Source organism: Herpailurus yagouaroundi, unplaced genomic scaffold (genome assembly GCF_014898765.1).
Source record: "Herpailurus yagouaroundi ecotype Mexico unplaced genomic scaffold, PumYag 67005, whole genome shotgun sequence".
Taxonomy (NCBI): Eukaryota; Metazoa; Chordata; class Mammalia; order Carnivora; family Felidae; genus Herpailurus; species Herpailurus yagouaroundi.
The window spans coordinates 227,222-241,480 of NW_024419868.1; the positions used below are offsets into that span (position 1 = coordinate 227,222).

Consider the following 14,259-nt stretch of genomic DNA (forward strand, 5'->3'; position numbering starts at 1 on the left):
TTAGGACTTAATTAGTCCTCTTAAGTTAGAAAAGCATAAACATTTATGTCCAGGTCTTCTTTTTTTGAAATGTTTATTTTTGAGAGAGAGAGAAAGAGTGTGCAAGCAGGGGAGGGGCAGAGAGAGAGGGAGACCCAGAATCTGAAGCAGGCTCCAGGCTCTGAGCTGCAGCATGGAACCCAATGGGGGTGGGGCTTGAACTCATGAACTTTGAGATCGTGACCTGAGCTGAAGTCAGACGCTTAACTGACTGAGCCACCCAGGTGCTCCTTCCAGGTCTCTTCTAAGTGTAGTATCTTTTGTTCTTGTTCTTTGAGTTCCGTAACTCTTTTAGCATTTTCTTTATATAACATTGCATAAGTTTAAAGCGTATACTGTGTTGGCTTGATACATTTATATATTGCAATGTGATTGCTACAGTAGCATTAGCTAACACTTTTGTCATGTCACATATTTATCATTTCTTTTTTGTGTTGAAAGCAGTTAAGATTTAGTCTGTTAGCAACTTTGAAGTTTATAATATTGTTGGCTATAATCACAATATCGTACATTAGATCTTCACAGCTTACTTATTTACTAGTTGTACATTTATATCCTTAGACAACATATCCCAAATTCCCTCTGTACCACCCACCCCCTGGTAACTGCTATTCTACTCTGTTTTTACAAATTCATTTTTTAGATTCCACATATAAGTGATATGACACACTGTTTGTGTCTCAGATATCTACACACCCATTTTCATTGCAGCATTGTTCATAATAGCCAAGATATGGAAACATCTTAAGTGTCTGTCAGCAGATGAATGCATAAAGAAGATGTGATGCATATATACACACAATGGAATATTATTTAGATATATGCAATGGAATATTATTTAGCCACAAGAAAGCAGGAAATCCTGCCTTTGTGACAACATGGATGGATCTGGAAGGCATTATGCTAAGTGAGATAAGTCAGATAGAGAAAGACAAATAACATATTAATTCCTTACCTCTTTTTTAAAATATTTTTTTGTTGTGGCACAATGTACATAACATTAAAATTTACCATTTTAGGGGCGCCTGGATGGCGCAGTCGGTTAAGCGTCCGACTTCAGCCAGGTCACAATCTTGCGGTCCGTGAGTTCGAGCCCCGCATCAGGCTCTGGGCTGATGGCTCAGAGCCTGGAGCCTGTTTCCGATTCTGTGTCTCCCTCTCTCTCTGCCCCTCGCCCGTTCATGCTCTGTCTCTCTCTGTCCCAAAAATAAATAAACGTTGAAAAAAAAATAAAAAAAATAAAAATAAATAAAATTTACCATTTTACCCATTTTAAGTGCACAATTCAGTGGCATTAAGTATATTCACATTGTTTTACAACCATTACCACCTCCCATCTCCAGAACTTTTAAACATCCCAAACTGAAGCTCTATACCCATTAATCAATAATTCCCCTTTCCCCACTCTCCTAGCCCCTGGTAACTACTATTGTACTTTCTGTCTCTATGAATTTGCCTATTCTAGGTACCTTCTAAAAGTGGAATCCTACAATATTTGCCTTTTTGTGTCTGGGTTATTCCACTTAGCATAACCTTTTCAAGTTTCATCCATGTTGTAGCATGTATTAAAGTTTTATTCCTTTTTAAGGCATTTAAGGCATACATTCCATTGTATGTATATACCACATTTGTTTTATCCGTTTATCCATTGATGTACATTTCTGTTGTTTCTTCTGACTATGATGAATAATGCTGTCATAAACATTAGTGTGTAAATATCTGTTTAAGTCCCTGCTTTTAATTCTTTTTGGTATATATCTAGAAGTGGATTTGCTGGATCATATGGTAATTCTATGTTTAATTTTTCAGAAACTGCCATACTATTTTCACAGTGGCTGTAGCATTTTACATTCCTGCTAGCAATGTACAAGGGTTCCAGTTTTTCTACATCTTTGCCAACTCTTTGTTATTTTGTTTTTTGTTTTGTTTGGTTTGTTTTTTTAAAATAGCATCGTGGGGCGCCTGGGTGGCGCAGTCGGTTAAGCGTCCGGCTTCAGCCAGGTCACGATCTCGCGGTCCGGGAGTTCGAGCCCCGCGTCAGGCTCTGGGCTGATGGCTCAGAGCCTGGAGCCTGTTTCTGATCCTGTGTCTCCCTCTCTCTCTGCCCCTCCCCCGTTCATGCTCTGTCTCTCTCTGTCCCAAAAATAAATAAAAACATTGAAAAAAAAAATTTTTAAAAAAAAAATAAAATAAAAAAAAAAAAAAAAAAAAAAAATAAAATAGCATCGTGTTGGTCTCAGTGCTGACAGCGCAGAGCCTGCTAGGGATTCTCTCCTTTTCTCTGCCCCTCCTCTCTTTCTCTCTCTCTCTCTCTCTCTCTCTCTCTCTCTCTGTCAAAATAAATACATGAAACATAGCCATCCTAATAGATGTGAAGTGCTATCTCATTCTGGTTTTGATTTCCATTTCCCTAGTGACTAGTGACGTTGAGCCTCTTTTCAAGTGCTTACTATCAATTTATATTTCATTCTTTGGAGAAATAACTATTCAAGTCCTTTACCAATTTTTAAATTGGGTTGTTTGTTTTTTTGGTTGTTGTATTTATGGTTGTTGAGTTGTCAGAGTTCTTTATATGATCTGAATATTATCCCTCATCAGATATATGAATTGCAAGTGTTTTCTCCTATACTGTGGATTGTCTTTTCATTCTTTTAATAGTACTTTGATGTACAAAAGTTTTAAATTTTGACTAAGTCCAATATATCTAATTTTTCTTATCTCTATCCTTTTGGTGTCATATCCAAAAATTTATTGTTGCACCCAATATCATGAAGCTTTCCTCTATTTTTTCTTCTAGAAGTTTTTTTTTTTTTTTTAATTTTTAGCTCTTATGTTTAGGTCTTTGATACATTTTGAGTTAATTTTTGTATATGGTGTAAGCTAAGAGTCCAACTTTACGTTTTTTGCATGCAGATACCCAGTTTGCCCAACCATTTGTTGAAGAGACTGTCCTTTTCCCATTGATTGATCTTGGCATCATTGTTGAAAATCATTTATTTGACCATATATGCAAGGGATTATTCCTGGCTCTGTAGTCTCATTGATCTTTTTGTCTGCCTTTATGCCAGTATCACACTGTTTTGATTACTGTAGTTTTATAGTAAGTTTTTTAAATCAGGAACTCCAACTTTGTTCTTTTTCAAGATTATTTTGGGAATTTGAGGTCTTTGAGATTCCACATGAATTTTAGGATTTTTTAAAATTTATGCAGATAATGTCATTGGGATTTTGATAGGGACTGCATTGTATATCATGCATTATGAACATATTTGATTTAGCACATGATATACTTAATTTTACTACTTCCATTTTATTTTAGGTTCTTTATATATTTTACTTTTTGTTTCCTTTATTCCTGTTGACTTAGATCACATTTTTTTTTATTTTTACAACTTGTTAGCTTCTTTTTCATAGCACTGAAAATCAAACACTAATAAACTAATTCAGCAAAGTTGTAGGATACAAAACCAACACTCAAAAATCAGTTGTGTTTCTGTACTGAAATTAATAACCCAAAAAGGAAATTAAGAAAACAATTCCATTTATAATAGCATCAAAAAGAACAAAATATGTAGGAAGAAATTTAATTAAAGGGGTGAAAGACTTGTAACACTGAAAACTACAAAACATTGCTAAATTTATTTTTTAATTTTTTTTAATGTTTTTATTTATTTTTGAGAGACAGAGAGCATGAGTGAGGGAGGGGAAGAGAGAGAGGGAGACACAGGATTTGAAGCAGGCTCCAGGCTCTGAGCTGGCAGCACAGAGCCTGACCCAGGGCTGGAACTCACGAACCATGAGATCATGACCTGAGCTGAAGTCGGACACTTAACCGACTGAGCCAGCCAGGTGCCCCAAAACATTGCTAAATTTATTTATTTATTTATTTATTTATTTTTAATTTTTTTAATTTATTTTTGAGACAGAGACAGAGCATGAACGGGGGGAGGGTCAGAGAGAGAGGGAGACACATAATCCAAGCAGGCTCCAGGCTCCGAGCTGTCAGCACAGAGCCCGATGCGGGGCTCGAACTCACAAACTGTGAGATCATGACCTGAGCCGAAGTCAGACGCTTAACCTACTGAGCCACCCAGGCGCCCCCAAAACATTGCTAAATTTAAAGAAGACATAAATAAATGGAATTTAATGGCTAGAAGGCTTAATATCGTTAAGTGTCAATGCCAAAGGAGATTGGCAAATACAATGCAGTCCCTATCAAAATCAAAAAGTACTATATATCCATCAAATGAAGTCTGTGGACTCAGCCTCCCAGATGGGGTTAAAAGACAAAACCCACATGTGTTGTTTGCTAAAAATATACTTGAAACAGTGATAAAGAAAGGTTAAGATAAACATATGCACAAGAAAGAGAAAAGAGGAGTGGCAATATTAATGTATCACAGAAGGAAGAAAGTAAAGTTAAAACATTGAACAGGATTTTATGAAATTATTTACTTCACAGTTTAAGAAGATATATCAAAGACCTGTAGGCACCAAAAATAATTTGGCTAGCAATTTAAACTAAGAATCTGTAATAGATTCAAGGAAAATGGGTAAACATATGGTTATAGTAGGAAATTCCAGGTCCTATTATTTCAAAATAGGACAGATTGAGTAGACAAAAAGTGAATAAATATAGAGGAGCTAGATAGTATAATCCACAGACTTCATTTGATGGATATATAGTACTTTATATCCTTCAAAGAGAGAATATACATTAATACAGTCTGAAGCCTCTAAAAAAGTTGGTCAAATATGTGGCCCATAGAAAATATTAAGCTAAAGAAAATGTTTTATATTCTGCATTACTCAGTAAAATTAGAAATAATGAAACAAATAACTAAAAGATTCTTAATTGGAAGTCAGAAATCACATTTCTAGACAAATTTTGGATTGAGGAGAAAATCAAAACTGAAATTATAAACTACCTAGAACGCTATAAAATAGAGGACGTTATGGTGAAACTTGTGGATCATTGCAAAAGCTATTCCCAGAAGAAAATTTATCGCCTAAAATGTCTTCATTATTAATGAATAATAACTAGAAGGGATGTAGGACTCTTGAGACATTAGGGAAATAATAGCAAAGGAAAAGCAAAATAAAAGAAGAAGGAATTAATAAAGATAACTGAAATTAATAAACACTTGCAAACATAAAAATACGATAAATAAATTTTACTCATTTTGACTTTCTGAAAAAATGATTAATGAACCTGATGAAGAAAAATAAAGAGTGCAAAAATACATGCGAGAAGAAGTGACATGCTCTGGAAAAGAGTCAAAGTAGAAGAGAACATGATGTACAACTTTGTCAACAAAATTATCCCAACATTTTAGTGTGAAACATTTTAAATATAGGCAAAGAGTTCTTGGATGTAACAATGAACACATGATCCATGAAAGTAGAAAAATCAATAAATTGGACTTCAACAAAATTAAAATATTTTGCTCTTATTAAAGACACTATTAAGAGATGAGAAGGTAATCCAGAGAGTGGCAGAGAGTATTTTCAAATCACATATGTGATAAAGGACTTGTATGCAGAATCTATAAAGAACTTGTGGGGGGTGCCTGGGTGTCTCAGTTGGTTAAGCATCCAACTTTGGTTCAGATCATGATCTCACAGTTCTGAGTTCGAGCCCTGAATCAGGCCCTCTGCTGTCAGTATAGAGCCCACTTGAGATCCTCTTGTCTCCTTCTCTCTCTGCTCTGTTTGTTCCCTATGGTTAGGAGTCTGTTTCTTGGTTTGCCTCTCTCTTTTCCCATTTGTTCATTTGTTTTTAACTTCCACATATGAGTGAAATCATATGGTGTTTGTCTTTCTTTGACTGACTTATTTCACTTAGCATAATACTCTTTAGGTCCATCCTTGTCTTTGCAAGGATGCAAAGACACATCTTCTTTATCCATTCATCAGTTGATGGACACTTGGGCTGTTTCCATAATTTGACTACTATAGATAATGCTACTATAAACATCGGGGTGCATGTATCCCTTTGAATTAGTATTTTTGTATTTTTTGTGTAAATACCTAGTAGTGCAATTGCTGGATCATAGGGTAGTTCTATTTTTAACTTTTTGAAGAACCTCTATTCTGTTTTCCAGAGTGCCTATACCAGTTTGCGTTTCCACCAACAGTATAAGAAGGTTCCCCTTTCTCCACATCCTTGCCAGCACCTGTTGTTTCCTGTGTTGATGTTAACCATTCTGACAGGTGTGAGGTTATATATCATTAGTTTTGTATTTCCCTGATGATCAGTGATGTTGAGCATCTATTCATGTGTCTGTTAGCCATCTGTATGTCTTCTTCAGAAGAATGCCTATTCATATCTTCTGCCCATTTTCTTAACTGGATTATTTGTTTTTGAGTGGTGTTAAGTTGTATACATTATTTATATTTTTCAGATAGTAACCCTTTCTCAGATATGTCATTTGCAGACTTCTTCTCCCATTCTGTAGGTTGCCTTTTAGTTGTGTTGATTGTTTCCTTTGCTGTGAAGAAGCTTTTTATATTCAGGAAGTCCCAGTAGTTTATTTTTGCTAAACAAAAGAAACCTCTCTAATGATACTCTTTCATGTTTATCAAGTTAATATTTCTTCTACTCTTTTTCCTTTTTTTCCTACTCTCTTGAGTTTCATAAAAATATAGTCTATCAATGTATGTATTTTATCTTTAAAAAAATCTTTGGTTTGAACCCTCCTTTTATTTCCAATGCTATTATGGATTTGTTTATATATTTCTTTTGCCATTTTGGTGGAATTTAGGAAGAGAAGGGATTTAATTTAATTTAATTTAATATGTTGTCAATCATCTTGAAATGGAAATCATACCTAAATTTTTAACGAGGATACTTGATTATTTCTCTGTTAAAATCAAAACTTAAAATAGTTCTGCCACTCCTTCCTCTCCTGCTCCCTCTTGCAGAAGACAAAAATTGCTTTTATTCTTCCTTTTTTTTTGTTAGAATTTTTTAAATTCAATTAAAATTTTTGTAGTCTCACATTTTTATTTAAATTCCAGCTAACATACAGTGTAAATTAGTTTCAGGTGTAGAATTTACTGATTCCTCACTTATTACATACAACATTCAGTGATCATCTGGAGTTTTAATTCCAGGCTTTCTTTTTGCATTATATATCTTCTATTTTAATTATTGTTTAGAAAATTCATTCCATTTTACCAACTACATTAACCACTATTACTTAGCCTTTACCCTAAGTAAGCATTATTGGCAATTTATTACTATTTATTGTATGCCACACACTCCTTTTCTAATGATTTTATTTGGCCATATTTTTTTTGAAATTCTTTGAATAATATTTTCAGAAGGGATGTATGGAATGATGTACTTTGGGTCCTTATTTTCTTAAAAATGTGTCTGTTTTTCCCTTATAAATTTGATTGGTTATTTTTCTGGGTTCAGAGTTTTAGGGTTACAGTCCTCCCTCAGAATTCTATAAACATTGCTCCTTTGACTTTTAGCATTTAATATAGCAGATTAGAGGTCTAATTCCTGTTTGAAGGTATTTTACTGGTTGGTAACCTTGTATTTCTTTCTAGAAATATGTTGGCAGTTCAGATATTTAACCAGAATAGATGTCTACATGTCTAACATTTTGATTATTCCTGTCCTGACATTATATAGATCCTATATATGTGGAAATTCAGGCATTTCTTAGGGAAACTTCCTGTTTGTTTTATTACTTTTTTTCATTTTGATATATTATTTTCCTTTTCCAGCAAAGGTGATTTTATTTTTTATTTATTTTTCCAGTTTTATTGAGATATAATTGATATATAACAAGTAGATATTTAAAATGTACAACATAATGATTTGATATATGTGTATATTGTGAAATGATCACGGAAAGTTTAGTTATCATATGAGGTATTGTTTTTCAGCATATTGATTTATTTTGCAGGTAGGTTTATAGCATAGTTATGAAATATAACAGCTGCTGCATTGTTGAATGGGAGGAATGAAAGTAACTACCTAATAAAATTTATCAATGATTATATAAGTCCTGAGAAAAAAATTGACAGATAAAAATACATATATAAATGAAAACAACAGAACAAAGCACACATTTGAATGGTGTTAGAAATGTCCATGAGAATTTCTAGACTCTATTTGGAACTTGCTACTCCATTTCAGGACCGGAAATTAACCAAAGCTGAGCAGCAAAGGTTCAAGGAAGAAGCAGAGATGTTAAAAGGTCTCCAACATCCCAATATAGTTCGATTTTATGATTCCTGGGAGTCTATATTAAAGGGAAAGAAATGTATTGTATTGGTGACTGAACTTATGACATCAGGAACCTTAAAAACGTAAGTTGACCCTGATAGTGCTAATGAAGTTTTATTTGGAAATAATTTTCAAGAGTTATAAAAATTGTTTGTAAAATTGCAGTACTTGATTAAAGAATATGTAGTGTTTGGCAACTATGTGTCAGGGCAGGTTGAAAAATTTAGGATGTTAAGTTTGTTAGAATATACAGTATTGAGAAATGAATATTTGTGGGATAGCATAGAGTTTAAGAATTACAAATAATGTCATTTTGTAAAAATAATGAAAGATTGGGGGGGTGTGGCCAGGTTCACATATCTAGTGAACAGTACTATATAATTATAATTTATTGTTTTATTTCTGACTGCAGTTTTTCATTTGATGGTACAATCACTTATTTATAATTATTAAATATGGGATATACTTTTTCTGTTTCCTAGCATCTTTGCACTAAAATTTTACATAGTTAACCCCCCTGGTGACTTTACAGAAATAGTTATTGGAAAGTAGAGAAGGATTTTCTTTTTAAAATTTTGCTGCCCTTCCACAAGAGGTCATTCTGATTAGAATGATTCTTGTTTTGAATTTAAAAAGCTAAAAAATGATAGACTTGGTAGGATGTCTTCTCTAAGAATGAAGCCTAGATTTAATTCTTTTTCTATAACAGACAATAGAGGACAATTCAGTGCTGACAATCATAGTACATACAATACCAGCTAACTTACATGATTTACCCTAATAGTGCTCATATAATAAGCTAGATATGTTTGTTTATATGTGGTCTTTTTTTTCCTTTGTGTAGGTACTTAAAACGATTTAAAGTCATGAAACCAAAGGTCTTAAGGAGTTGGTGCAGGCAAATTTTAAAGGGATTGCAGTTCTTGCACACTAGGACTCCTCCCATTATTCACCGGGATCTGAAGTGTGACAATATTTTCATCACGGGACCCACTGGATCTGTGAAGATTGGTGATCTAGGACTAGCCACCTTAATGCGAACATCATTTGCTAAGAGTGTCATTGGTGATTAACATTTTATAGTTTATTGTTAGGATAAAGAGAGATTTTTAAATTGTGTATGTCTAGAATTGGGATCAGCAAACTATGGCCCATGAACCAAATCTGGCTCCATTGCTTATTTTTATAAATAAAAGTTTTATTGGAACACAACTACACTCCCTCATTTATGTATTGTCTATAGCTGCTTTTGCACTACAGTGACTGAGTTGAGTAGTTGTGACACAGACCATATAGACTGCAAAGCCTGAAATCTTTACTGTCTGGTCCTTCACAGAGAAGTTTGCTGACCCCTGGCCTAGAATGTGAATTTGGTTTTACTTTATTTATTTATTTATAAATGTTTATTTATTTTGAGAGAAAGAGCATGGGGGGGGGAGCAGAGAGAGAGGGGGAGAGAGAGAATCCCAAGTAGGCTCTGTGCTGTTAGTACAGAGCTTGACATATGGGGCTCAATCTCAAGAACTGTGAAATCATAACCTGAGCCAAAATCAGGAGTAGGACACTTAAGACTGAGCCACCCAGGTGTCCCAAATTTGCTTTTAAATATCTATTATATATTGACTTATTTCAGACACATCCTAGTGTATTTCTTTTGTGGCACATATTAAAAGTTTCCAAAGACTTAAGAAAGAAGATTTACTAATTTAATTCAGAAAAATTTGTAAATAAAGGATTAGAAATAAAAACAGATTTTAGTAATCATTATCTTGAGCATTACAAATTGTACTTTACCAGTATGGAAAGTTATGGAAATTCTTGACGTACTTTGTATAGATATAGCAAGTATTCCTGCAAATGTTTTATTTATAAATTTGGTTTAGGGAGCAGAAATTAACCCAGGTAATCCATATGGAAAAGGGAATGTGATCTTGGTGGATAAATTTTTCTTTTTAATAAAAATGTGGGTGTGGTGTTATTTTGTAGGGACTCCTGAGTTTATGGCCCCAGAAATGTATGAAGAGCACTACGATGAATCTGTAGATGTCTATGCTTTTGGAATGTGTATGCTGGAAATGGCTACTTCTGAATATCCTTATTCTGAGTGCCAGAATGCAGCTCAAATATACCGTAAAGTAACTAGCGTAGGTATAACTTTATTCTTTTTTACTTCTTAGATTGTCATGTTTTATGTTGAAGTTGGTAAAGTCAGCTTAAAACTAATTTTGGTTTTAGTTTAGTGCTGTATAACAGTGCTAAATTTAACATAATTGTAATGAAACAAGCTTTATATTTATGCTGTATGCCTGTACTTTATTGGGGTCACATAAAATGCTCTGTATTAGTACCTTTGGGTAAATGTATAGATATATCTATATCCATTTGTTTGTAAATAATTTTTAGATTTATTGGGTGGATAATATTTTTTCAAAGCTGATAATGAAGTTTGACTAAATGGTTTTGAAGGTTTCTAGTTCTAAAAGCCTAATTATTAAAGAGCATTCAAAATATTGTTCAACAGCTACAGCATTTGATTCCCTGTTATAGGTAATTTTTTGCATTAGAAATTTCAAGGAATGTAAAGATGAATAAGAAGTATTTGCTACCCATAAAGAGCTTGCATTTTTAAATTCACAAATGGCTATAAAAATAAGAGTATAGTAAGGGATGTAAGGTAGAAGCAAAGTCTTAGGATTGTTCAAAATAGGTCTATTTTATATCTACTTGGGTGGCTGTAGAATAGGCTGTGAAAGAGATTGTTAGAGTGTTTCAAGTAACTAATACTAATAGGTACCATTTTTAAATGCATGCTGTATACTACATACCTTCATATTATAACCCTAGAAGATGGTGCTATCTTCAGTTTACGAATGATAAGGCTGAGAATCAGAGATTGTGACTTGCCCAAGTTCACACAGCTACTAATAGTGGTGGATTTTGACCTCAAATCTGTCTGACTCTAGAGATACATGTGTAGGGAGACAAGAAATAAAGCCAGTATCTAGAATGTGGGCCATTCCATAGGACAAATGACCTAGTTTCTCCAACAAATCAATTTCATGAAAGTAAAAAGGGGAGGGACTGTTAAAGAGTACAAGAGACTTAAAGTAGTGGTGAGCTACTTTAAGTGAACTAAATGTTTAACAACCGATTCTCTGAAAAAGAAAAAGCACTGATTTCTAGCATTCTCTGATTTCCTTGGTGTTAAATATTCTCACCATGACTGATTTCAAGTCACCACTGTGACCTCACTGAATGCAGGGTCGGGAACAGTATACACAGTGGCACTCATCATATGGTATTTTTACCATACAGATATAATAAACAACCTCAAGAGCATAAATAATAGTAAAATGTAGTAAAATAATTACGAGTAGTGTTATCAGTATTTATTTCCTTGGCTGTTGATATAATTTATTTAATTGTAAGATTATATAAGTTTTGTAAATGACTGTGTTTAATAATCAACTTACAGATTTCTTGACAATGTAATAGCTGCGTCTTGTGAGATGGTATGAGCCAGGTCTAATGCACCATACATGTACTGTGAGGACCTTGTTTGGATCCTGATTTGAACAAACCAACTATAAGAAGACATCATTTAGACAATTTGGAAAATTTGAGTGTGGATTGGGTTTTAGATAATGTTAAGGAATTATTGGTAATTATTTTAGGTGGGATGGTGACATGATATCTGTTAGAGGTATAAACTGGAGACTTTCTGAGTGAAATGACATGATGCCTAGGATTTGCTTTAAAATATTTTAGGATAAAAAAGGTATGGGGGTAGATAGCTGAAACAAGGTTGACAAAATGTTGCTTGTTGAGCTGGTGGTGGTTACATGGGGCTTCTTATACTATTCTACCTTTGAGTATGTTTGAAGATTTCTGCAACAAAGAGCTGAGAGAAGAGATAAGGCTAGAATGTCTTTTTAGTCTGAGTCCATACATTGTATGGCCACAAATAGAAAAGAATTTGTACTTGATTTTGTAAGTTGCAGCTTCCCAATTAATTTCACCTAGGAGCAGAGAAAGGCAGTAATTACCCAGGACTGCGGAAGAGGTAAGAGATCAGTGGAAAGGTCAAAGAGGAGTTTTTGTATAAGTAGAATGATGTAACACCATTTTCTGAATGGTGATTTTATTATTTCATATTAAAATCACAAAAATGCCATATCACAATTCACATTTCCATCTGTATTAAAGTTTCTTGAGTTTGAGATCCAAATTAACTCCTAATCTCACCAGGTTTATCTAGTATATGATACTGGGCTTTCTGATTCTGCATCCTGTGAAGTAGTGTGACAGACCCAGAACTAGGTTTTAGATTGCCTTATTCCATGACAATTATTCTATCATATCTTTCTCCTTCTAGATTAATTTGGAGTTTTCTATTAAATGACTGTAATGATTATTTTCTGAAATCTAAAACTCATAATTTAAGAGTAATAGAATGTAAAATAAGCATATTCAGGCAGCTAACATTGTTACAGAAACATTTTGAATTGTCTAGACCTTACTAATTTGTTAATGCATTCCTAGAACCTGTTGATTAGCTTGAGGTTCTCTCAATATTTTAGTATTGCTTAATGATAAAAATAATACAGATTTCTCAAAAGTTTATATATGTGTGTATATATATTTTGCATAATACATATGTATTTTTTTAATGTTTATTTTTGAGAGAGAGGCACAGAGCATGAGTTGGGGAGGGGCAGAGAGAGAGAGGGAGACACAGAATGTGAAGTAGGCTCCAAGCTCTGAGCTGTCAGCACAGAGCCCGGTGCGGGGCTCAAACCCACAAATTATGAGATCATGACCTGAGCCAAAGTCAGATGCTTAACCGACTGAGCCACCCAGGCGCCCCTATACATACATAATATATTGATTGTCCATTGCTTCTAGCTCTTCTGGAAGACTCGTTTATTATAGTTTGTTAATTGGGGTTATACTTGTATGTACATTTTGAGATCCAATTTTTTCCATACTTAATGTTTCAATATGAGAATTTTCTGTTATTAAATACTTTGAGAACATTTTTAGTTTTTGGATAACATGAGCATATATATATCACATAATTTATGTAACATCACCTCTGTTGTTGGAAATTTAGATTGCTTACAAGTCTCCACTGTTATTTGTAGACTATTAGAACTATGACAAAATCTTTGTCAAAAAATTGTTAAACTGTATGTATATATTTACCTTATTTAAAGCTTGAATATTTTAGTTTAGTGGTCAAAATTTATTATTTTAATAAGCATCCTGTTGACTTAGGCTTTCCATTGCTTATTTTGTGACTAGAAACCATTTTTCTTTTCTCAGGGCATAAAGCCAGCCAGTTTCAATAAAGTCACTGATCCTGAAGTGAAAGAAATCATTGAAGGGTGTATTCGTCAAAACAAATCAGAAAGGTGGGTACAAATGTAGCAAAATGACATAACTGATAGACACATTAAACTCTTATCTTGGACTCGGTCATTTTCTAACTTTTGAATAATACTGAGTATTACTTTTGAGTAGAACACAAACCGTACTGTATTGAGTGAAGTATATCAGTGCATGTTGCTTGCCATTTTGGACTTTGATATCATGTGCTCATTTTTCTTGAACTGAAATTTGGGTTTTGTTTGTATGTGTTGTGGCAAATTTTCATCACCTTCAGCCATCAGTTTAACAGTCATTTGAGCCCCCCAGTTTAACTTGTTTCTAACAGTTGATAGTAGAGAGTTTCTGCAGTGTCACCTTCAGGTAAGTACTCAAATGGTTGGGCCCCCAGGTTAATTTGTTTCTAACAGTTGATGGTAGAGACCTTCTGCTGTGTTACCTTCAGGTAAGTACTTACATGATTTTTTATGATAGCTTAAAAAAATTGACCATCAACTCACTGGATGTTTTTTATTTATAGACCATATATCCTTGGGTCATGATAATGGTAAAGTGGATAGGGCTATTTTTTTCTTTTTTTTTTTTTT

General features: G+C 33.8%; 1 protein-coding gene across 5 annotated transcripts in view; it reads left to right on the forward strand.

The window, feature by feature from the left end:
* Positions 1 to 14,259, forward strand: part of WNK3 (WNK lysine deficient protein kinase 3) — a 205,089-nt gene that overhangs the window by 35,966 nt on the left and 154,864 nt on the right. For all 5 annotated transcript variants that reach the window (XM_040466921.1, XM_040466923.1, XM_040466920.1 and 2 more), the window contains exons 3-6: positions 8,195 to 8,367; positions 9,129 to 9,349; positions 10,271 to 10,428; positions 13,610 to 13,698. In XM_040466921.1, the coding sequence (XP_040322855.1) occupies positions 8,195 to 8,367; positions 9,129 to 9,349; positions 10,271 to 10,428; positions 13,610 to 13,698 (641 nt within the window). The remainder of the gene's footprint in view (positions 1 to 8,194; positions 8,368 to 9,128; positions 9,350 to 10,270; positions 10,429 to 13,609; positions 13,699 to 14,259) is intronic.